The sequence below is a fragment of the Ylistrum balloti genome, unplaced genomic scaffold (genome assembly GCF_031769215.1).
Source record: "Ylistrum balloti isolate Yb309-2 unplaced genomic scaffold, AGI_CSIRO_Ybal_v1 Utg370340, whole genome shotgun sequence".
In the NCBI taxonomy this organism is placed as follows: Eukaryota; Metazoa; Mollusca; class Bivalvia; order Pectinida; family Pectinidae; genus Ylistrum; species Ylistrum balloti.
Window position 1 is genome coordinate 27,230 of NW_026782245.1, and position 26,770 is coordinate 53,999.

Consider the following 26,770-nt stretch of genomic DNA (forward strand, 5'->3'; position numbering starts at 1 on the left):
AAAACATTATTTATTAAATTGATGGAATAAAACAAAAAAATTCTATTAATTTATTTAATTTATAAGAACATTAACAGTATGTTACTAAGTTTTCTCAGAAGTAACCAGGGTAATAGAGAATGTTTACAGGCAAATTTGTAATATCTGGTACAAACATTCACTTCAGTTGAGGAAGTTCTAACTTGAGCAGTTGTTTGCACTGCATTTGTCTAGGCAGATGTTTCACGGACCACCTAGAGAAAGAGTGGTAGTATACATGGACACTATGTAGCATGGCAGTCATTGATTTACCAGTATACATGTCTGGCCAGAACCGTCAGCAAACACACATCAATTATGTATAGCCTAGAGTGTATGTAATTATTGACTAATGCAGTCTGTGAAATTTTTAACTTTTTTTTTTAAATAAAAAAAACCGATTCCTAGCAACTAGCAATGGACAGATTGATTTTATTAAAGATTTAGGTGTGGTATACACACACCGAAAGCAAACAACACTCTTATATCTGTTACCTTGTGTCACAGTACATCGACCATGCAGTGAAGTTGTACATCATATCTGATGAAAACGAACATAAAATTTCAAGGCCTATTTACACAACAAGTTCTTACTCCTATGGCATTTGTGACTAACATGTTTCCAAATGTCCAAACCAAATGTTCTGCTTTTCAAATTAGGATTTTATGATATTATATGATGCTTTTACAGTCAATGATATTAAAGGGGAAATGGAGTCGTCCTCGCTTTGTTAGATAACCACAAGGCTGGTTTACAGGGTCAGTACGGTAAAGTTTTTGAATTTATAATGTAAATTAGATGGAAGGAACATGAGTCATCTACTGATTGCATACATTTAAGCGAGATAAAATTTCTGAAGTTAATGATTGTCTGAAAACGTGTTACATATGGAGGTGTTAGAATGTGTCTATAAATATCTTGCTAATGGAGCAGGTATATGCACCATTATATACATGTTTGTTAACCACAAGTGTATTGTGTTTTTGATACAAGTAATACTTTCGCAAGCAAGTGGCTGTTTGAGATGACAGATACATATTTCCTTCTATTTATGGTATTTTGAATGTGTGTCACTGAAGAGGACAGACCTATAATATTAAGTCCAGTACAGGGGATGAGGCATGCAATATTTTCTTGCTCTTCCATCCATACATGTCTTTGGTCAAACTCAGGGTAAGATGTATTTATTTTATAATCACATACAATGGATTCACCCAAAATTGGACAAATCAAATAATCAAAAGATTGCCATGTGACTCTCAGAGGTCTGTAATTTAAGGATCCATGGACACTGGTTATAAACAAGATACCAGTCTTAAATGTCTGGATGTAACATGGACTCTGATTCTGAACTGGATGTAACACAGGTCACCATAATTGCAAATGGTGAATAAAATCATTGTCAAGAGATCAAATTCTTTAAACATTTTTTTATTCAGTTGCAATATAGAAAAAAATGCATTTTCATTCATTAGTATGCCAAATAGTTATTTACTTCAGAATTAGTGGGGTTTTTTGTAAATTGTAATGACAACCTAAAACTGAAGTAGTAACAAATATTCATGGCAATATATTATTTAAATAGAATGTAATTTTTCATAATTTGACAATACTTGAGAAGGAAATAGATTTTCAAATGAACAGTCTTTGGTATCCCGTTACATCCAGGAAGTCATGTAAACAGCTTTTCTCCATCATTCAAAACAGAACTATCTTCTCCTTTACTGGTCAGGATCCAACATCCCTTGATGATGTTAAATCTACCACTCCATGGTGTTTCACCATTTTTTAAAAATGGTTGTTTCGAACATAAACAAATATTTTATGACACCAAAAACTTGCTCTTATCAAGTTTGGGCATCCATTGTCAAACTAAGGATTCAAAATTCTGACTTTATGGGATGAGAATCTTTATACTTTTTTACATGTATTGATAGTAGTGTTGTAGTATTTACTAGCTTAATTCACTGCCTAAAATTCATTACAACCAAAAATAAACTTTGCTGATTGTTGACGTGCACCTTTTGTATTTTTCAGAACAAAAGAATATCTCCTAAGATGTGGTCTCTAATCCTGCTGCTTCTGGGTAGCAGTTTATCATTAGGCCAAAATGAGTGTAAGTACAAGGCTATTATCACTTTCTTTAATCCACCAGCATATTAAACCTTCACAAGAATTGACACATGAATTGATAACCATATTGATAGAAAACAGATAATTTACATTGTACTTCTAGGCGACAGTTCAGACTTAATTCTAATGAATGCTTTACCACATATCTAAATATGATTTGTTATAAAGTTCTTTATGCATTATCACGAGTAATAATTTTACAATATTTCATGTCAGAGAGTCGGTTACCTGAGTTGAGAAAATATTTGTATATTAGGAAATTTCAGGGAGATGGTAACCTGATTTGTTAGAATTTATGTGATGGAATTTGATTTCAAAGTGATAACATACATATTTCTTTGGTACATGTGATTATACTAATATTACATATATTGTCTGTTATGATGAACTTTTGTATTTAAGTGCACAACCATGTTCACAGACAATAGGTTTGTATCTTATTATTTTTATAGGGGAATTGGAGAACTGTAAGTGAAGCACTTTCTTTTATGTTGTGACTCACAATAAAAACGATCACAAATAGATTTTGTCTCTGACATGGAGTCGACAAAGTCATAGGGCAATCTAATGTCGTGTTAGTGATGGGAAATCGGTTAAAAAGTCCATACTTTCTCCTACCATAATGAATTTTTGTGTGTTACTTTGATATAAAATACCCCACTTACATAGAATTTGCTTAGGAATGAATATCATACACAGTTTCTGTCTTTATCATGCATGATATGAAATTGCTGAAACACAAGAAAATATAGAGGTACTGATGATCAATTATGAAAAATTACAATTGATCATCTCATCAGATCAGATTAAGAAATGAGATCAATTATTATATCCAATGTCCACCTATCTATAACAAGTGTTGAACTACAGCTAGTTTTAAAGGATCTTAAAGAGAAAAAAAATTATTGACAATAGTGATCAGACTTGTCAAACTTTTGATAGACCCCTTACTGAGAGAAAAAGTGGCCACATGTTCTCAGAATTTGAATGAGTCCCAAAGGAAAAGCACAACCTGAGGACTTGAATTTCTGAGTCCCAATAATCACTTTAGATTTTTAGCTCACCTGGTCCAAAGGGCCAAGGGAGGTTATGCCATACCGCAGCATCCGTCATCCGTCTGTCCTGCGTCCGTCCACTTTTCATTTAAACAACTTCCTCTGAAATACCAAAAGGCGTAGAGTTATCATATTTGGCTGGAAGGTTCCTTTGATAATGCCCAACAAAGTTTGCAAAAAAGAAATGACCTTGACTCATATTCAAGGTCACAGAGGTCAAATGTGTTAAAACATTTAAATGACTTCTTTTTAAATACTGGAAGGCCTAGAATCATTATATATGGCTGGAAGATTCCTTTGGTGAAGTCCAACAAAGTTTGCAAAAAGAAATGACCTTGACTCATATTCAAGGTCACAAAAGGGGGAGGGGGTGACCAATAGGAGAAATGTAAGTTCTAATAATCCTTCTTAGGTTATTGTCCAAGTTTGGTCTAAAGCATTTCTTTATGAACAGTGAAGCTGACTTCTGTTCGACCACAAGGCCAGTACCCAATAGGGAAACTATTTTGAAATTATTTATTGAATGACAGAATATATAGCTGATACATAAGCCAGGTGAGCAATGCAGGTACCTGGAGCCTTCAGTTCCCTTTTCTACCTGACTTTCAATTTGGTTTGTGACCATATACCATCATCTGGGTAAATTGCCTGTTTTTCTTCAATATTCAATTTGATGTGGATGTTACTGCCTTTTCATTAGAGTACCTTGTATAAGTAAAGTAAGTATGGGCATAATCACCTGAAACCAGTATCTAAATATATTGCAATATATAAAAAAGATATTGTGATTATATCTTGTGTTTTGTTTTAACTTCATTAAATTCAACTAAATTCATTATGAAATGATCCAACTGTCGTAGGGGAGTTTTACCATTTAATTTAACCTGGGTAATAAGTTGGCAACAGCACAGGTTGAAAATTTAAATTGGAAGAAGTAGGGGGTATATTGTGTTCCCCACGTTCATGGGGATTTGGTTTCTGCACCTTAACCTTAGAATGCCAGTAAAGAATTGAATAATATTTTGCAGGTATGTTGAAATCTAAAAAATCTATGCCAAGTTCTATTTTCGCTTATTTCTGGCGATTTCTGCCAGAGTCATAACTCTTTCATGACTTAGAAATGTGAAAACTTTGGCTTCCACACCATAACTGTAGAATGCCTGAATAGAATAAAGTAGTATTTTGCATGAATATTGAAATCTAGGCCAACTTAGACTTTCACTTATTTTTCAGCAATTTTTACCAGAGTTATGACCCTTTTCTTGACTTTTGATACAACTCAGCAAGTTCCTCATTGCGATCCTTAAAAGTTAAGGTCTCTGTGCATTAACTTCCAACAGGGTTTTCTTCAATTAAATGTATATATTCACTACAAGTTGAGCTTAGTTTGAATGAGTTATGCCCCTTGCACTTAGAAAATTTCAAGCAGTGCTCATAATCTTATTCAGACATTTTTATGTGAAATTTGGTATACACATGTATTATGGGGGGAAATGGTCATGTTTTTTAGTTGGGTTGGGTTAAATGATATTAAATAGAGTTATGCCCCTTGGACTGTAAGCGTCAGATCATTGGTACAGAATGTCATATATATACAATTGTACATACATGCATCACATGTCAGTTCTGGATGAAACCGGTCAGCGATACATAATGAATATATATTACCTTACTCCTCCTAGCTTGTTGCCATTGTCATTCTACTTAGCTTATCCAAGTTTTCCAATTACCCTACATACCAGGTAGGTTTCCGAGTAAGGAGTTGAACCATTATGAAAGCAACAGTGTTGGTTTCATACCTTGAGTTGTATGTCTAGTCATCTATTTTGGAGCCCCTGCATCTACTACAGATTCTGCCGAAGGAATAACCGAGTCCAATTGGACTATTTCTTACCAACGATAATGGCAGAGAAAGACTTTTTGTTTAGATCCCTAAATGGTAACAACAAGGAGGAGAACTCTAGCCAAGAACTTAAAAACAAAGGTGGAGGAGTCTATAGAAGGTCATAGGTCACACATGTGACCCCTTTCAGTGTCATCACAATATATGTTTGTCCAAATTTTGAGTAAAATTTTCTTACTTGAGTGTCCTGATAAAGGGCATCAGTTCTTGGCGAAACCGATCAACAATGAATTTATATCAGATTACTCCAAGCTTGTTGTCCTACTTATCTAGTCCCAGCTTTTATACAGATATGTAAATTGTTTTTAGTAATCTGAATGACACATTATTGATTTGAAAAAAATCTACCCATAACATAACAAAACAGTGACATGGGTGAGATTCCCATTTTGCTGTTGACAAAGCAAGTTGCGTATGACTTGTCAGTCAAAGCAAATCAATTTTGTATAAACAGTAGGTCTTGCCTCCCCACTTAAGCAGGAGAGGTGGGTTCCAGTTTGGGAATATTAAGTTCTTCAATTTTTTTTTACAGTACAAGCATATTATTCAGTTTTAGTCTAAAGCAATAAATATTAAATCAAGCATCTGTTTGACCACAAGGCCTTGACCCAATAAGAAATTATTTAAGAAATTATTATTTCTCATATTTGAAACATTTTGTTAAATGACTGAATTAGTCAGGTGAGCAAGGCAGGCCACTTGGGCCTCATTTTCATACTGCAACATGAACTGAAAAGGGAGATAACCCCATGGAAATCACACTTAAAATTACTTTGATATAATATATTGTACAATTAACTAAATTGTAACATTAGTGATTTGATGCCTTTTTCTCTTCTTTAGTGATAAAGAAACCCCCATCAATGACCTCCAGCTTCCAACAAGAATATGCCGTTGCCGATAAAGGCAAGGTTGAGTTCATTGTGAGCTGCCAAGCTAGTGGAAGTTTACCTATCACGTAAGTAGCCTCATGTATTATCATGTGTCACACATCACATGTCATGCCAATTAATGTAAAATACTCTCCAGATCCCTAGGTATACTTACCGAATGAAAAAGTTTATAATAGTCTTACTTTTTGTTGAATTTAGACTTAGAGTATTCAAAGAGTTAAAAAAGAAAAAAATAACTGTTTAGGGATGGAAAGGTCCAATATACAGGGCTAGCTCTGGGTCAAAATTCAGTTTCGCCAAACCAAATTTTTTTTTTTATAAGCGTGCGAACAGATTCCGGAACTCACCCTCACCCGACGAGCACTTAATTTCCTCATATAATAAAAACACATATGCTAATTATATAATTACATTATTTATTCACTGTTTTAACAACAATACATCAAACATAACACAGTATATGGTAAAAGAGTTTATAAACATGGAATTATTACAGGCCTTCTGCATCTCGACAGTTTGCTGTTGTGTTGCCAAAGCAGCAGAGTGAGAGTTCTCATCTGTAAAATTGAAAATAAAATTTAGAATAGAATTGGACATTTGCAGAGAGATACAGGATTACATTGAACCTTATTTTACACCATCAAAGTATTATACTTATTACAGTAACTTCCTAAGTAATATATCTCTTAAAAACACTTCAGAGATAATAAAGACATAATCGTTAAACTAAAAGATTGTGTTTCTAATTCATGTGCCAAGCAGGCTGTAATGAGTAACTACATTGTACCATCCTCCAGGCTGTATAGTATTTCTGAATTACTTAATCTAAATTTGCATAATTTTCTGTTCATAAATGATGAATAGTTGTATATACTGATCCTTTCTCATGCTTAACCAAGCACTTCTTCTTCATGATACTGCAGCCATCAGTGAAACTATTTCTAACTAATGCCTTAATACATATGTCACAAAACATGAGCTTTTGCTCTGGGTCATATTTTAGCCATGGCCTGCCAATTTTCCAACTATCTAGAAACTTTCTTGAACTACTGCCCCTGTTAGTAACCTGATCAGGACTATCATTTTCCTTTTCAATAGATGGTGTCTTAAAACCAAATGATGACAATCTGGGTACTTTCCCATCCCTATCACTAAAGGGGAGTTTACGTTTTCCCATTTTATCTAACGATCTATCTCAGTGAAGGGCCAAATCTGATGTGACCAAAATATGTACAAAAATATAAAACAAAATCGGCAACATAGTGTAAAAACAACGAAATTATATCTTGTGTTTCTTGCTATTTTGATTGTCGATCAAAAAGCCCATTTCGGGCCCTTTCAAATACACTAGTTTACTAAGTTATGTCTGCAGAAATCACAAACTCGTGCCCAATTAACGACATCGACACACCTAATGATCCACCTACCGTAAGCCAATTCCCGATAAAACAACATCTTTCCTTCAGCTAACTTACCTTATTGTTCACGGCAGAGGCTATCTCGGATTGAGACAATGGAGACATCATTGGATAATTGGTGATTTTCTTTTCAGGCGTGTTGCTGTTTAGACAGGTAAACGTTTCTGTCAAAACACAAAAGAGTTCCGATAGCTGACCTTGCCCCAGCTGCGTGAGTCAGTCAACCGTGAACGTGTAGTACACAACGATGTCGGAGCAAAATTTACCTGTGTCACTCGTTACAAATAAGTTAAACGCCAGTGACATCGGTGACTGGAAATGTCTGTAATCGGCATTTTCGCCAATAGAAATTTGAAATCGCCAATCTCATTTCACTTTCGCCAATGGCGCCATTGGCGATCGCCAGCGCGAGCCCTGTTATTATATGTTTGTGAGGCGATGATTTAGCTGTTTAAATTTGATAGGAACAAAGGAAATGATTCAGTCTTTGTTAAAATTTAATGGAGACTGAACGTAACGATTATTAAAACAGAATTTTGAAATTAATTGTGGCAGTGACAATTTATGCTAATTGGTATCCACGTTTCTCCCCAAAGTCTTTATAGAGTACATAATAACTTCATCATATCGTACATTATGTATATTACAGATACACATGGCAAGTGGACGGCAGGGAAATTAATAACCATATGTACAGAAATTTGTATCCAAATGGCACTCTCTTTATCAGTGTTTCCAATGACACTTTTAGTCCCTACGGTGTTTATCAGTGTTTCGCTACAAACTCCTTGGGATCAGCCATGTCCACGAAGTTCACTCTCATGAAGCCTCGTAAGTATTTGATGGGTATCTGTACTATCAACAGTAAACTGTGTTTTATATAGGGTGGTGAATCTGTTACTATACCAGTGTTGTATTTTATAGAGGGAGGTGAATCTGTTACTATACCAGTGTTGTATTTTATAGGGGGTGGTGAATCTGTTACCCTACCAGTGTTGTATTTTATAGAGGGTGGTGAATCTGTTACTATACCAGTGTTGTATTTTATAGAGGGAGGTGAATCTGTTACTATACCAGTGTTGTATTTTATAGAGGGTGGTGAATCTGTTACCCTACCAGTGTTGTATTTTATAGAGGGTGGTGAATCTGTTACCCTACCAGTGTTGTATTTTATAGAGGGTGGTGTTGTATTTTATAGAGGGTGGTGAATCTGTGTACTATACCAGTGTTGTATTTTATAGAGGGTGGTGAATCTGTTACTATACCAGTGTTGTATTTTATAGAGGGTGGTGAATCTGTTACTATACCAGTGTTGTATTTTATAGAGGGTGGTGAATCTGTTACCCTACCAGTGTTGTATTTTATAGAGGGTGGTGAATCTGTTACTATACCAGTGTTGTATTTTATAGAGGGTGGTGAATCTGTTACTATACCAGTGTTGTATTTTATAGAGGGTGGTGAATCTGTTACCCTACCAGTGTTGTATTTTATAGGGGGTGGTGAATCTGTTACCCTACCAGTGTTGTATTTTATAGAGGGTGGTGAATCTGTTACCCTACCAGTGTTGTATTTTATAGGGGGTGGTGAATCTGTTACTATACCAGTGTTGTATTTTATAGAGGGTGGTGAATCTGTTACTATACCAGTGTTGTATTTTATAGAGGGAGGTGAATCTGTTACTATACCAGTGTTGTATTTTATAGAGGGTGGTGAATCTGTTACTATACCAGTGTTGTATTTTATAGAGGGTGGTGAATCTGTTACTATATTAGTGTGTGAATCTGTTACTATACCAGTGTTGTATTTTATAGAGGGAGGTGAATCTGTTACTATACCAGTGTTGTATTTTATAGAGGGTGGTGAATCTGTTACTATACCAGTGTTGTATTTTATAGGGGGAGGTGAATCTGTTACTATACCAGTGTTGTATTTTATAGAGGGTGGTGAATCTGTTACTATACCAGTGTTGTATTTTATAGAGGGAGGTGAATCTGTTACCCTACCAGTGTTGTGTTTTATAGAGGGTGGTGAATCTGTTACTATACCAGTGTTGTATTTTATAGGGGGTGGTGAATCTGTTACTATACCAGTGTTGTATTTTATAGGGGGTGGTGAATCTGTTACTATACCAGTGTTTGTATTTTATAGAGGGTGGTGAATCTGTTACTATACCAGTGTTGTATTTTATAGGGTGTGGTGAATCTGTTACCCTACCAGTGTTGTATTTTATAGGGGGTGGTGAATCTGTTACTATACCAGTGTTGTATTTTATAGAGGGTGGTGAATCTGTTACTATACCAGTGTTGTATTTTATAGAGGGTGGTGAATCTGTTACCCTAGTGTTTGTATTTTATAGGGGTGGTGAATCTGTTTATACCAGTGTTGTATTTTATAGAGGGTGGTGAATCTGTTACCCTACCAGTGTTGTATTCTACACTAGTGTTTGTATTTTATAGAGGGTGGTGAATCTGTTACTATACCAGTGTTGTATTTTATAGAGGGTGGTGAATCTGTTACTATACCAGTGTTTGTATTTTATAGGGGGTGGTGAATCTGTTACTATACCAGTGTTGTATTTTATAGGGGGTGGTGAATCTGTTACTATACCAGTGTTGTATTTTATAGGGGGTGGTGAATCTGTTACCCTACCAGTGTTGTATTTTATAGAGGGTGGTGAATCTGTTACTATACCAGTGTTGTATTTTATAGAGGGTGGTGAATCTGTTACTATACCAGTGTTGTATTTTATAGAGGGTGGTGAATCTGTTACTATACCAGTGTTGTATTTTATAGGGGGTGGTGAATCTGTTACTATACCAGTGTTGTATTTTATAGAGGGTGGTGAATCTGTTACTATACCAGTGTTGTATTTTATAGAGGGAGGTGAATCTGTTACTATACCAGTGTTGTATTTTATAGAGGGAGGTGAATCTGTTACTATACCAGTGTTGTATTTTATAGAGGGTGGTGAATCTGTTACTATACCAGTGTTGTATTTTCCTCACATGTATAATAACTCTCTCTGTATTTCTTAGTCAATTCTAAACTGTATGGATTGGTTGTCTTTACAATGTTGGCATCCATTGATTGCTTTCATTTTCTTAAATGATTTGTCTTTGTTTATTAGGTCCTTTTGGGACCGATCATTGGTCTCATTTCCTGATTGAAATCATTTGATATTTTAACCAGATTTCCAAAATTTGCAATTCATTGTTAGAATTTCCTTCTCAGTTCATTAAGTTTCTTCTGCAAGTGAAGCAAAGATCACTCCATTTTATCCATGTAATTTATTACTTGTAGGGCTGACTGTATTTGAACGCCAGAAACGTCAGGAGAAAGCTGTTACGGAGTATAATTACGGAGTGATTGAGTGTGATAGACCACCTATTTGCAAACCGGATTGGGCTTGTTCTACAAACTGGAAAATGGGCAGTGGACCAACAGACACTGTTAATATCGGTGATCGTATTGCTATTGGTAAAGATGGTGAGCAACTTCTTCTATATATTGTAACTAGTCATGAACAACTAACCCCATTTTGTCCAAATTTGATCTTAAGTGTCCTTGGGGGAAGAGGGAACAAATTTTGTATAAACATTGATCTTAGCCACCTGGGGTGGGAGGGATGGGGTCCAAAAGGGGGAAATCGAGCAATTTTTTTAAAATCCTACTCCTCCTGAAGGAATGATTGCATTGTGTCCAAATTTGGTCTGAAGATTTCTTGAATTTGGGTGAAGGGTAAAGTATTTTGTAAAAACAGTGGGTGTGAGCCCTTTGGGTTGGGAGGTTTGTGGCTAAGATATAGAGTAGATTATTTACAGTCTTTCCTCTGCTGTAGGAATGCCTGGATTTTGTCTCAGTTTGGTCTGAGGCATGCTTGGATGGTCAGGGAATGAATTTTGTATAAAAGGTAGATCAAAGCCCCTCAGGGCAAGAGGGGTGGAGCCCAATAGGAGAAATAGAACAAATTCTTTAAATCCTTCTTCTGTTGGAATAATTCTGTTTTGGCAAAATTTGATCTTAAGCATCCTCAGGTGAAAAGAACTACTTACTTTTGTATAAACTGTGCATTTTATACCCATTGGAGTCTTCAAAGGTAAAAAGATACAAGTCTTTTAAATACTTTTCCTCTAGATTTAATGAAGGAGTTTCCACAAACTATACCAGGTTAGTGATACAAGCCCCATGGGATGCTTGTTTAAAATCCTAATTCTCCAATAGAAATAATTGGAATTTGCCCAAATTGGGTCTAAAGCACTGTTGGGTAAAGACAAGTCAGGTTTGTATAAAAGGTTTTACTGATGATCTTGATAAATTGTCTATTTTATCAAAACTTTGGGTCAATATAATGGTTAAAACTTCATAAAAAACAGTGCAGCTTATCTTCCAGTGCGACAAATATGTGGATTGAATCGGAAAAATTGGTAAAAATCCGCTCTATGGCTTATATACCGCTGCTGTTTATAACCCAGAAAACATGGTATATTGCTTTAAATATTGCTTGTTGTTAACAGGTTCACTTCATTTCCTGTATCTCCTAAGAACCGATCAGCTAGATTCAGGAGAAGCTTATGCCTGTGCAACTAGGAATAATGTTATGACCTTCACTGCTGACGGTAGCCCAACTGCACTAAGCATCACCCAAGTAGGTAAGTAATTGTAAAGTTTCTCACTTGTTCTTGTTGTTATACCAAGGGGGACAACTCTCTCACACTTGTATCTGGAGTTTTATGTGATCAAGTGTAATTCAAGCAATAATTTACTGTCAGGACCATTGTTACGGCTTCATTACATATCTAGTTTAAAGGTTACTGTTGTCAGTTTTTGGTTCAAAATCATTATTATGCAACACAAAAATTCAAGTGAAGAGAAGTGGACTAATGCAAGCTCAAGTAAAGATCCAATGTGACTGGTTTTATTATCCTTATTTGGGATGCTTATGATCTTCAGGAATCTAGAGATCATTAGCCTTTCTCTGCTCTCATGGTGTTGTTTGGAGATCCCTGAGCAAGACATTTAATCCCAATTGTTTTGGATAGCACCATACAAAAAATGCCTGAAGTCTTACATGTAACCAAAAATATACAACACCTTATTTCAAAATATTTTCCACAGTTTGAGGTAATGTGTAACTGTACGTCACTATCAGTGGAATATGTAATTCAGGTATGGTTTTAACCAATTTATCTCTACATTTCTTCTAAACAAAATTATGAATTTGATGACCTCAGGGTTCCCAACTTTTCCCTTGGAAAGGGGGAAACGATTACTATTGTTTTTTTAGGAAAATTACATTATGAAGGTAATTTCTTTTTATTCAAACGAGGTTAGGATCATTAACAGGGGTAAAAGTTAAGGCTGTCCATAGTTTACATATGCAGTAATTGTACAATATAGTAATGGTAATCTTACTTTCTTAATATGTCTCTGGCATTTGATACAAGAACAACAACAGCATTTGGAGAACTTGGGTGACCTTTCAGGCCTTTAGGCCTCTTGTTTTTATTTGGCCTCCAGATGGTACAGTCTGACTTTAATTTAATTCAAAGGGTCTGTTCAACACCTGTCACAGTCAAATAATATGTTCAGATAATCAAGAAAAAGAAAAAATATCCATAGTTACAGATACATATGTATATAAATATCATTTTAGTGCCACTTGTTTTAGATTTTGTATTTAATATTGTCGTTGTTTTGAAACTTTGTATTTTCACAGAAAACAAACCATTCCATAGTTTGAAGGGACGAAATTCTTTTGGAGCAACAGGCACAATAGGGAAGTCGGCTACACTTGAGTGCATCTTTTCTGGCTAGTATGTGTTGATGTGGTCATTTTATAATGTATATCACTAAACATTGATAAGCAGTTGAAAAATACCTGAATAAGGAGAGGTTGCCAAAGGCAACAATGAGTAACCACTAGTGACCATATTTTTCTTCTTACAGTCTCACCTATTCTGGGATGAGGGATATGATGTAACCCTTATCGGTCATTCTGTCATTATTTCATTTCTGCTTGTTTATTTTTGAACAGACCTAGAAGATCTATAAGTTTGTATAAAATCTATAACAGTAATATGCATTTCAAGTTCTGATTTGGTTATGGCCAATTTTTGGGCTATTGAGCTTATGCTATCATCTCACGTCCGTCTGGCCAGTGTCAGCTTTTCCATTCAAACAACTTCTTCTGACAAACCAAAGTCAAAGAATTAACATATTTGGCAGGTAGGTTCCTAGAATGAAGCCTGACAAAGTTTGCAAAAAGAAATGACCTTGTGCCTTTTTTCAAGGTCATAGTGGTCAAATTTGTTAAAACCTTAAAACAGCTTTTTTGGGCTAACCAAAAGGGTCAGAATCATACTTGCTTGATTTGCATAATAGGTTTATGAATGAAGCCCGACAGTTTGTTTTGGTTATTTATTGTTTTTGTTCAGGTAAAAAAATCCATTATATTCATGACATGTAAATGTGAATATTACAAATGATTCAAAGTCTTGATGAAGCAAAGTGTTTTTGGCAGTTCCTTGAACTTTGAAACATTGAAGTTTGACTGTATATATGTGAAACAGACACTACAGATTTAAACGTTATGCCATTTCTCTTTCAAAATATTTCAAAGCATTAAATTTTGTTTTTACAGTCCTCTGCCTTATGCCATCAAATGGTACCGTTCTGATACTGAAGTTGTTCCTGGAAATGATGGAAAGTATGTGTTAGAGAACAGCCAAAGGCAGCTTAAGATCAACGACCTGATATCAGAGGATGAAAGTGAATACTCCTGTATAGGCTTCCAGGCAAGCACAAACGACATAATAAAAAGAACAATGAAGGTGTACCTTAACGTGACAGGTAAGCTATAGACTTTGTTCATCAGTCTCAACATAGCAGTTATACGGGTTGTACAGGTTGTTTTTGGGTTCTATTTTCCCTGGTGAATGAGATAAAATCATGTAACACAGATACCTTAGAATTAAGACTGAATTGAAAGGACATCATATGGCCTGTTTCCTGATTTATATGAAAAATACATTCATTTTGATTCAAGTTTTTTTGTCAAAATTTTCACACGTTTGGATATGCTCCCATACAACTTAGTGACATTGATGCCTAAAGTAAAACAAATATTGTACTCACACTTATGTCCTGAAGAGTAGCAAGTTCCGTCAACAATATTTTAGAATGAATACATACTCGTGAACATTCTACATTGATCTAATATTGATATCTGATAAATGTATTTAAAATCATGATGGGCCAATGACAAGCTTGTATCTTTATTAATCAGCATGGGTGCTGTAGTGATCATTTGTTATTCTTTTGGTTCCTGCCAGCCCTCCGTATAAAAATGTAAACAAACCATGGTAGATTTATGGTTAACAGACAACAGTGTACTTCATTTTAAGTTCGGTTGCCTAATTCTGTATAAATTCTCACTTTCACCTGTGCACCTGTGTAAGCAACCAACATACAGACAGTGGAAAATTAATTAACCATTGTCTTTTCAGGACCACCACAGCCGCTTCCAAATCAGATGCAAAATGTTGTGAAACCTGTGGGATCTGATATCAAGTTTTCCTGTAATACCACCTCTCTTCATAATGAGTTACCTCCTGTTGGTCCTATATGGTACTTCAACGGGAAGGAAATCCCAAACGGTAATGTAAAACTAGATTGTTAAAATTATCAAGTTTCTGGTTGACAATATCTTTGTCAAGTTTGGCAGTAAGATCTTCTAACAGACAATTGGAATACTAGTTCAAATTATTCTGACATTCTATCAGCTTTTCGGTCTGGAGTCGATGAACATCAGAACCCATTAGAAAGTAAGGGAAATATGTGACCCATGCATAAGACAGCATTCAAACAATAATTGTAGAAAGAAATTGTCATTTCCACATGCATATCGTACATGGATGAAAATGCACTTTCTGCACCTATGTGAAAAGAAGTAGTGCTATTTGCTATGAGTCCAGTATTATCCTCTGAACATTCCTGTGGAATTTCTGAAATCTAAGCATTTTTTACAGAAAGGTGTATATGGTGTAATTAAACAACATTTTGTCAGCTCATATATACTATTCTGCACCATATGTGATGGAATTAAAAAATTTGGCAATGTGGAGAATATATATACTTGTCACCACAGATTTAGTTTTCATCTGAAATGTTGTATTAAAGCAAGTATTTTTTGTTACATTTGAAATGTATAGACAAGACTTGCGCTGTCAGTCGTCATAAGCGCCAATCATGAAAATGAAAACTCTATGATGATTAAAAAATGTCAAAAGTGCAAATTGCCAAAATACACTGATATTTCTCTGTCCCAATGACAGTGAAAGGCATGTCAAGCCCTGCCCACCCAGACACCTTAGCACTGCCTTTATTATGTAAAGGGGTGTAATCATCTCACTACTTGCTATTGCCTCAGGCATGAGGCTCATGTCAAAGGTACGGGGCTGTGGGGTGCCCAGGTGTTTTGTCTGTACCCTCAGGTGATCACTCCACACACTCTTGTTAATGATCATTATTCTGTAATTACAATTAGGGACCATCCCTTCAAAAACAAACACTTTTTATAGCTGTTAACAATTCATTTATATGAGGGTGGTCTCTGGTTTACTAAAAACGTAAGCAGTCAGACTGCCTTTGTGAAAGAGGAAATACACATATGGTGCATAATAAGGAAAAGGGAAATTGGTATGAAAAATGAGGATTTTCAGCAGAAAGAATGGGAAATATCCTTAAAAAATAAAATAAAAGGCATAGCAGTATCAATGACAATAATAACTTTTTATTTTTTTAGCTGAAAAGAAAATTGAAATAATTATTATTAGGGCTTTTCACTAACTGGTGAAAAGACCTATTGTTTTTGTTATGTTTCTTATTATTCTTATTATTCTTCCAATTTTGTGGGTTCGTAATCTTTTAAATTGTAAAAGCTAGACATACAGTCTAACCTATTTGTGGAGACGTATATGAAGTTGTCGATGCCAATTTTTTAAGTAGGTCAAAAATCCAATATGGCCGCAATGACGTCATAAGTTAAAAACTTAAAAACAGCAATATCTCGAAAACCATTGATTGTACAGAGCTTGTGCATTTATATTATTTGTAGAGAATTTCCTTATCGAAATTTTTGTCATGACATGTTAACAGAAACTTTTTCGAATAAAAAAGCTCGCTGTTGGGTAAAATTTTCAAAATTTAAGAAATTTTTTTCTTTTTTTGAATTTTCTTGAAATTTTCTTCTTCAAATCGATTCAGAATGTCCTTCCGATGAATTTATTGTTTTCAGTTCTTCTGAAACGTTTACCATTTCCGCTGTACACCATTTTGAAAATTTTCTTTGATCTTTTAACAATGCCGACAAATGGGAAAAACTCATTCTAGATCTATATTGATTGGCTATATTTTATCAAATTGTTACTGAGAAGATTTCCCCAGATGTCTTCTACCATTTAGTGACATTTACAAATTCATCAGAAAAACAAAATGGCCGCCATGACGATTTTACCTAAAATGCTGTAACTCAAGAACTGTTTAAGCTAGTGACCTCAGTTTTTATCATATTATGTAAATTAAAAAGAAAACACTTTTCCCAAGAAAAAAACTGGGATCAAAGGTCAACTTCAGGTTTTCGGTAGGGGTCAAAGTTCAAAAGTGTTATTTTCAGTTACAAAGTTCTGCAAAGCCTTGAGTCTTGATATTTCATGTGTAAGATGTCTGTTTAATTATCTATCAAGTTTGTTAATATAAATGACCTTGACCCACTTTCAAGGTCACAGGGGTCAATTATGTAGAAATCATTACATGGTAATTTCTCCATTGTTAAGCTGTCCAAAGTTGAATATTCTGTGGACATTTCCTGTCGATTGATATAAGAGAAACGTACCTCAAAATTCAACTTCCGGTTTGCGGTAGGGGGTCAAAGTTGAAAAGTGCTATTAAGGGTTCCAATCTTTGAAAAACTTCTTCTCAAGTTCTGAAAGGCCTAAAGGCTCTATATTTCACCTATATGAAGCATATGTAACTGGCAACAAAGTTTGATAATATAAATGACCTTTACCCACTTTCAAGGTCACAGAAGTCAATTAACTAAAAATCGTTAAATGACAGTTTCTCATTTTCTAGAAGGCAAAGAATGATGAAAATTAATTATAAACCTTCTGTGGACACTTCCTATTGATTGTCATCAGAAAAACTTTCCCTAAATGTTCAACTTCTGGTTTTCGGTAGGGCACAAATTTGGAAAGAGCTATTTAGGGTACCAATCTTTGAAAAAACTTCTTCTCAAGTACTGGAAGGCCTAGAGGCTTGATATTTCACAAATAAGAAGCATATGTAACCGGCAACAACGTTTGATAATATAAATGACCTTGACCAACTTTCAAGGTCACAGATGTCGTTATATGACAGTTTCTCAATTTCTAGAAGGCATACAATGATGAAAATTAATTATAAACCTTCTGTGGAGACTTCCTAGTGATTGTCATAAGAAAAACTTCCCTCAAAATGTCAACTTCCGGTTTCCGAAAGGGGTCAAAGTTCAAATATACAAAATAGGGTACCAGTGTTCAACAATCTTCTTGTCAAGTTTCACAAGGTCTACAGAACTAATATTGGGGATATATTGATCATCAGATGTTACATTATAAGGCTTGCAAATATGAATAACCTTGACTGACATTCAAGGTCACAGGGGTCAAATATGTTTGAACCTTTAAAAAGTGTATTTCTTCGTTATTATGTAGTTATATCTCCTTAACGATTCAAGATTCAAAGTTCATCTTTGGATATGTTGTAGAGACTAACAAACAAGGAAACTTTCTCATATATTGTTATCAGGATAAATGTCAACTTCCGGTCAACTTGTCGCCAAAGAAGTGAAAAGCCCGAGAAATTGTTAACAACAATTTCTAGTATTCATTTTCTTTTTGTACTTCATTAATCTGAAATAATTCTTACGAGTTATAAAAGTTGTCAATAAATCATTGAACTGTATTTCTATCTGTTCACATTTATGGATTATTTATCAATTTGGTTTTTAGGTCATTTGACCCGTCGTCGTCCGCCGTGCATCTTCTGTAAAATTTTCATTCAAAAAACTTCTTCTCAAATACTAGAAAGCCTAGGGGGCTAATACTTGGCCCATAGCATGCTGGCAAGGAGCCCTACAAAGTTTGTTCAAATTAATGACGTTGACCCACTTTCAAGGTCACAGTGGTCAAATATGTTAAAATATACAAATGACTTCTTCTCAATAAGCAAAAGTCCATGAGTGCTGATATTGGGTCTGTAGGATGCTGGGATGAAGGGCTACCAAGTTTGTTCAAATGAATGACCTCGACCCACTTTCAAGGTCACAGGGGTCAAATATGATGAAATTTTTAAACAACTTCTTCTCAACAACCAAAAGGCTCAGAATGCTGATATTGGGTCTGACGCATGCTGGGATGAAGGGCTACCAAGTTTTGTTCAAATGAATGACCTTGACCCACTTTCAAGGTCACAGGGGTCAAATATGTTAAAATATACGTACAACTTCTTCTCAATAAGCAAAAGTCCATGAGTGCTGATATTGGGCCTGTAGGATGCTTGGAGGAAGTGTTACCAAAGTGAATGACCTTGACCAACTTTCAAGATCACAGTGTTCAAATATGTGGAAATCTGAAAACGACTTCTTCTCAGTAACCAAAAGGCTCAGAGTGCTGATATTGGGCCTGTAGGATGCTGGGAGGAAGGGCTACCAAGTTTATTCAAATGAATAAAGCCCACTGTTTTAACGGCAGACTCACTGTTGTTAGAGTTTGGCTTGCTTTTTGTCAGATGACCGTTAAGGCCCATGGGCTTCTTGTTTTATAAATAATTCTTTAGATAAATTCACTGTTGAGGAAATGTTTCTCATCTTTTATTCTTCTTCTCAAATTTTACATATTATTTTCAAGTTTAAGAAAAGGAAATTCTTTTAAATAAATCTTTACAACTTTAAATGAAGGTGCTATGAAAATGAATTCATAAAAATAACATGTGTTGATTAACTGTGTTAATTACTAATTGTACCCAATTGGTCGGGCTGACAGTCTAAAGAATCAATTGGCAATTGTGTTGTGTGAAACCATAACCAGTTGTCTGAAAATTCAGATTTTGGCAAATCAAATTTTTGAGCCAGAGCTAGTCCAGTATAGATAATGATACAATCTTTATTTGGATCGTTAGTTTCAACGGTAAAGGCTATTTCACTTTCAATTGGAATATGTGTATATTAATGATATATTCATGTTGGGATTTTTTATCCGCAGCTGATATTATGGGTTTCGAAATCAACTTTGAATCTGATGGCGTAGTTCTAGTCATCAAAAATATCCAGAAAAGGTATACTGGCAGTTTCCAGTGCATGTCATACAACAGTGAAGGAACTTTCATGAGGGATGCAATTCTCGTCATTATAGGTAGGTTAATTATATTAAAAAGTGCCTGTTGTTGATCAATGTGGGCCCTTGCTTTGATCACGTGAGGAAAATCGATAAAGTAAAGTCTCTAATCTGTCATGGGTCTCAGATTTGTAGGTATATATAAAAATTCTCTTTTGTTAGTGTGTAAGTACATATGAATACATTTGTATTAAAGTTTCTGTCCTTATCTATCTGTTAGTGGACATATGAGATTAACCACTTCTATCAGAAAATCAAATCCACTAGAAAATTTAGTAGTTTGTGGTGATTTCTTCACAGCAGGGTTTCTGTATCAAAAAATAATTATCTTATACATGGTAATTATTTCAAATAAGCACATTTTCTCATAATTAAGGGGGAAAAAATCTTAAGTGAGGACAGCAAGACTAGTATTACACAAATCAGCAGAAAATTGTTGATCGGTGTGTTTAAAGTCTTCAATACATGAACATAATAGTTATTCATTGATAGAGATTTAGTAAGAAGTCTACATCTATTATGATAGTACTGCTGACTTAATGATTTTCGCTTTTACATGTTTCAATTCACTATTGATATGTCTACAACAAATTCATCAAAAAAATATTTGGATGTTTGTAAATATACAAAGAAGTTTTGATTTAAGCTCAATGAATGATTGTTTGTAGCAGAAAAGTTTTGATTTAAGCTCAATGAATGATCGTTTGTAGATCCCATCACAATTGATTTGTCTCCTCCTGCCACCATGGAGATCTTACCTGAGACGGTACAATACCTGGCAGTGTCAGCCACAACAGATCCGAAGTTCACTCTCAAGTACAGCTGGTCCTTCATCAACTCCAATGGTGACTCATTCTATAACACAAATTCTGGCACCAACTTCCCAGAACAGTTGAAACTTTCCGCAGACAGACAGAATCTAACACTGGATGGCAGCAAACTAGCTAACGGAGATATCTACACAATTGTTGGTTCTTATGCTGTGCGTGTCTTCCATGAGTATGACGAAGTCATTTATACTACAGAAGTAACTACTGATGACAACATTAAAGGTTAGTGTACAAACCATCCCCTGAGTTTTAAACAACTTCTCAATAAGCAATGGACCAAATGTTTTGATATTTGGCTGATAAGTTCCTATGATGAAGCCCAACAAAACTTGCTAAACGGAAGGACCTTGACCTATATTCAAGGTCACAGTGGTCAAATTTATTAAAAGGTCAAGAGGCATGATATTTGACTGGAATGTTCCTATGATGAAGCTCAAATGAGTTTGTGAAATGGAGTTACCTTGACTTATATTCAAGGTCACAGGGGTCAAATTTATTAGAACATTTAAACAACTTATTCTCATGAACTAAAAGACCTAGACACATGATATTTGACTGGTATGTTCCTAGGAAGAAGCCCAACAAAGTTTATGAAAAGAAGTGGCCTTGACTGATATTTAAGGTCACAGGGATCAAATTTGTTAAAAGTATTTAAACAACTTCTTCTTGTGAACTAAAAGGCCTAGAGCTATATTTGGCTGGAATATATATACCAGGTGAGTGCTACAGGCCCATTGGGCCTTGTGTTTATGGTTGTCCTGGGTTGGGCAAGTTCATGGTTTAAAATTTTATGCATGTCTCTGAGCTGATATCTTTATATATAGGCATGATATAAATATTGAAATTAAATCCCTCTGTAGTATTACCTACTACACAATGAGTGGGATAGTAAAATTATATTCCAATGTCTGTTCTGTCTTATCCTGTCCAAATTTGGTGCAATCTTACACACTGTGATATGGTATATTACTGGATGTTTTAACAGATTGCTGCTAATTTTAACTTTATCCATAATTCCTATCAGTTTGAAAGGGTGTTACTAATTCCTACAATCAGTGACATGTCATTCTTTTGTAGCCGCTCCTGTTGAGACAAGTTCTGCCGGAGGTTTCAATCCCATCATCATTGCTATCATCCTTGGAGTAATCGTCCTATTCATTGTTATCTTCCTCATTGTCTGCCTTCTCTACAGAAATAGAGGCGGTACCTACCCACGTAAGTAAAAACACTCAGCTGTACTGCAATCCTTTTATTTTCCAGGATGGAACAACATCATGGGATAGAAATTTTGTAAAATCACAATTCACTATTCCTTGAGAAGTAGGGAGTGGATCTTTTTCAGATTTCGTATGTAGGTTCCCATTTGGCCCTAGTTGTGCCCTTTTGATTTTACGTCCATTGGTTCATCCGTCAACAGATGTGGTTATTGCTATTTCCTGAGCAGTACTCAATAGATCTTTCTCAAAATTCATATGTGGGTTCCCCTTTGTCTCTAGTTGTGCCCGTTTGATTTTGGGACTGATAAAAAAACCAAAATGGCCGACAAACACTTCAGATTTTTGCAGTGAAGTTTGTTAACAATCTTTCTTGAGAAGTACTGGATGGATCTCTCTCAAATTTCATATGTAAAGTCCCCTTGGTCCCTAGTTGTGAGAGTCTGAAACTCTGGGTCTGATCAGAAACAAAATGGCCGACAGGTGGCCATCTTGGATTTTGCCAAGTAAAGTTTGTTATCACTATTTCTTATAAAGTACTCAATGAATATCTCTCAAATTTCTTGTATAGGTTTCCTTTGGTCCCTCCTCGTTGTTTATTTTTAGAGTGATCAGAAAAAAAACAAATTAGTGATTATCTTGGACTTGGCATTTAAAGATTATTATCACTATTTCTGCAAAGGATGAAAGTTTAAATTTCTTAACATTAAGAGCAAAAACAGAGAAGAGAAAAGAAGGGAGAAGATCCAACTTTTAACTTTCAAAGAACAGATAAAGATCAAACAATGGTTGACACCAGGATCCCTTTGAGATCTCTTATAATTACAGTTACAAATTTTGTAGTTTTTCCTTAAATTTTTATTTTTTAAATGTGGACATTTATACTTGTGGATAAGTATTGCTCAATGAATCAACTTATACTACTTTTAACAGTTCATGGACATCTGAATTAAGTGTACTCGCACAAAATTAACACAAATAGAAAGTGGAGTTCTCAGGATTCTGACAAAATATGTAAATTCATTTTGGAAAGGGAGTCAGACCAGCCATTGATACAAAATTGAACCCCTTTCACCCAAGAATTTCATGTGTTCTTCACCTACTATCTATTGAGGAAAATGCCATACATTTGGTGTTGGGGTCATAGGAAACTTGGGTTTTCTGTCTTACTTACCTTGTCTCTCACAGTACTTCGAACAATCAAGAGGTTATCTTCCTTGTCCTCCATTAGCAAATGTATTGAGCATTAAGCATATTATAAGCTCACCTGGCCCAAAAGGTATGATTAATTAAATCCATGAGAATGTTATTTTTATTTCAATCTTAATATCATCCTGTAAAAGATTGCAAATGACAGTTCTTGACAATCTGTTTCAGTTCAGCTCCCCACCCCCCTCGTTATTTGGATCAGAGGGGTGCGGCCAGATAGTGGACACAGAGAAAATTCTTTAAAATCTTTATTATGTTGAAAACTTAGTGATTTTCAAACATCTGCATCTAACCCCCTTTTAAAGGAGGGTTGAGTCTGTTATAGGGAATTAGATACAAGTGTCTTAAATACTTTTCACTTAGTTAAAATAAATCAATTTCAGTCCTATGGGCCTCTTGTTTCACCTTGTGAGCAACTTCATGTATGTTAATATCTTAACATTTTCAGTGGATAAGAAAGAGTTGGCTGCTGGACATGACCCAGAGAAGGAGTTGGCCGACAGTGGTTTCCATGACCTCTCCAGAGCGTAAGTTTAGGCAACGTTGGATTTTTGACTCATTACAAGCACAATTGAACTTGAGGCTAGAAATTATACTAGGCAACCTTTTCCAGTTGAAGTTCTCATTTGATCAGATGTCGTGAGTTTTGTTGGATTCATTAGTTTCAGTGTACATTGATTATATCATATTCAGAAAATTATTAATTAATTCAGTTAATGAAAATTATTTTCAACTGATCTCTCAGGAGTGTTGGTTTTGATTTTAACACATGCCACTTTATGGTGTGGCATATCTGATGTCTATCTGTCCATCTCATCGATGTTATGTCCTATATGTTTTTACCTTTTGGACCCGATTTAGTTGATATTTACAGCATTATACATGGGGGTGTGGCTATTTATATCTTAGATATTAGTTGGCAAAGCATGTTTTGAGATACGTGCATCTTTGGGTCTTTTCGTTTATGTGGACAAACCGGTTTATTGGCATATTAAATGTAATATTTCAGGCACAAATTGGGCCAGAAAGACATGAATGGCTCTGTTGAAGCTTGTCAGAATACAAAATACAATCAGTAAATTCAACCCAACTGGTCAAACAGACAAAGGAAAGTGTCCCCGTTACATTAAGACAAACCCACTGGTCAAACAGACAAAGGAAAGTGTCCCCGTTACATTAACGCAAACCCACTGGTCAAACAGACAAAGGAAAGTGTCCCCGTTACATTAAGACAAACCCACTGGTCAAACAGACAAAGGAAAGGGTCCCCGTTACATTAAGGCAAACCCACTGGTCAAACAGACAAAGGAAAGGGTCCCCGTTACATTAAGGCAAACCCACTGGTCAAACAGACAAAGGAAAGGGTCCCCGTTACATTAAGGCAAACCCACTGGTCAAACAGACAAAGGAAAGGGTCCCCGTTACATTAAGGCAAACCCACTGGTCAAACAGACAAAGGAAAGGGTCCCCGTTACATTAAGGCAAACCCACTGGTCAAACAGACAAAGGAAAGGGTCCCCGTTACATTAAGACAAACCCACTGGTCAAACAGACAAAGGAAAGTGTCCCCGTTACATTAAGACAAACCCACTGGTCAAACAGACAAAGGAAAGGGTCCCCGTTACATTAAGACAAACCCACTGGTCAAACAGACAAAGGAAAGTGTCCCCGTTACATTAAGGCAAACCCACTGGTCAAACAGACAAAGGAAAGGGTCCCCGTTACATTAACGCAAACCCACTGGTCAAACAGACAAAGGAAAGTGTCCCCGTTACATTAAGACAAACCCACTGGTCAAACAGACAAAGGAAAGGGTCCCCGTTACATTAAGACAAACCCACTGGTCAAACAGACAAAGGAAAGGGTCCCCGTTACATTAACGCAAACCCACTGGTCAAACAGACAAAGGAAAGGGTCCCCATTACATTAAGACAAACCCACTGGTCAAACAGACAAAGGAAAGGGTCCCCGTTACATTAAGACAAACCAACTGGTCAAACAGACAAAGGAAAGGGTCCCCGTTACATTAACGCAAACCCACTGGTCAAACAGACAAAGGAAAGGGTCCCCGTTACATTAAGGCAAACCCACTGGTCAAACAGACAAAGGAAAGGGTTCCCGTTACATTAAGGCAAACCCACTGGTCAAACAGACAAAGGAAAGGGTCCCCGTTACATTAAGACAAACCCACTGGTCAAACAGACAAAGTAAAGCATCCTTGACCTTGTTACATACATGAGCTAGTTGAACATGCATTATATTCTTTGTTTACAGGGATGGTTTTGATGATGTGAAGCCTATAAACGATAGAATGTCCCTTAACGACAGTGATAAGGACTACGATAGTGACGATGACCTGGACCAGGAATACGGCATGGACTTTGATACATCAAAGTTCAACGAGGACGGCTCTTTCATCGGCCAGTACACAGATAGTAAACGCCATCCTACTAACCAGTCAGTTGTTTAAGAGAGGACACTGAATAGGGAATCCTACCTATGTTTACATACCTGACATTTTGCCTATTTGGAGAAGAATTGGACAAGTATAATGGCAATTTTTACTAGGTCTTTGGAAAAAAAGATGTTAGGAAGAGTCATCTCCAGTCATCGCACTGATCTGAACATATCTTAGAAGATGTTAACTGGTGCAAGACAGATTTATTTTTCTAAACAGAATAACATTTTGAGTTTCAACGATAATGTGTTCATTTCTTTCTGTAGTCACGTCGATCTAGGCCTGTAGTCAGTAATTGTACCAGACATATTGTTTAAGCTAGAATTCTTAATTTGCTCACTTTACATTGCTTGATTGATGGAAAAATTCTACCTAAAATGTTTTATGATTTTTAGGTCATCTGACCGAAGGGTCTGATGACCTATTGGGATCGCCTTTTGTCCAGCGTCGTCCGTAGTAAACACTTTTCTACTTCTTCTCAAGTTTTACATGTTTCATTGAGCTGAAACTTACCTGAAATGATCATGACATGATCCTGACCAAAGTCTGTTAATTTCGGGTTGGTCCGAAATCCAACATGGCCGCCATCTTGAAAACACAATTTCAACTTCTTCTCAAGTTCAAAATTTGAAATCTTGTATTTTATGTCAGACCCATGGGCCTCTTGTTATAATATTATTGTACAATAAGTTAATAAAGGATGGTAGGGGATTTTTACAAAATGAGTTTAAAGAATAAATACAAGTCCAAGATGGGACTTTTTGTCTGTTGATGTTTTGTATAAAATCTCATTTCCAAATTTAGAATTTGGTGGTTAAAAACAGACCAGGTTAAATGAAGTACCTTTTGTGATTCAATAAATATGATACTAAAAAAGACATCATTCCAAGATTTTAGTACAAACATTCCAAACTTAATATATCAATATATAATCAACGAAGTAAGGGTGATTTGGATTACTTTTTTGGGGCGGGGTGGGGGGGAGATATTATTATTAGCATAGTGTTGATAAAGCTAGATTTTATTTTTTTTCTTTATATTTTATTAACATGCAAAAATAAGTAAAAGAGCATGAACATACAAAGAAGCATTCCAATGTGTAAGTAATGTTCTGACTGTTGAATTATCTTATTGCTCTGTGTAACCATGCCAATGTTACGAGTACATTCCACACAAAATATATCATTTCATGTGAGGACTACAATAT

General features: G+C 35.6%; 1 protein-coding gene across 1 annotated transcript; it reads left to right on the forward strand.

Annotated features, from left to right (window-relative positions):
* Positions 1 to 2,077: 2,077 nt before the first annotated feature.
* LOC132553614 (neural cell adhesion molecule L1-like protein) lies at positions 2,078 to 25,838 on the forward strand. The gene is given in 15 exon segments (XM_060217872.1): positions 2,078 to 2,135; positions 2,605 to 2,619; positions 5,954 to 6,055; positions 7,928 to 7,934; positions 8,071 to 8,252; positions 10,722 to 10,907; positions 11,936 to 12,070; positions 13,138 to 13,234; positions 14,062 to 14,270; positions 14,927 to 15,076; positions 19,721 to 19,870; positions 20,563 to 20,904; positions 21,760 to 21,897; positions 23,554 to 23,632; positions 25,380 to 25,838. Coding segments are annotated over 15 exon segments (2,046 nt in total). The 3' UTR covers positions 25,576 to 25,838.
* The last annotated feature ends 932 nt before the right edge of the window (positions 25,839 to 26,770 follow it).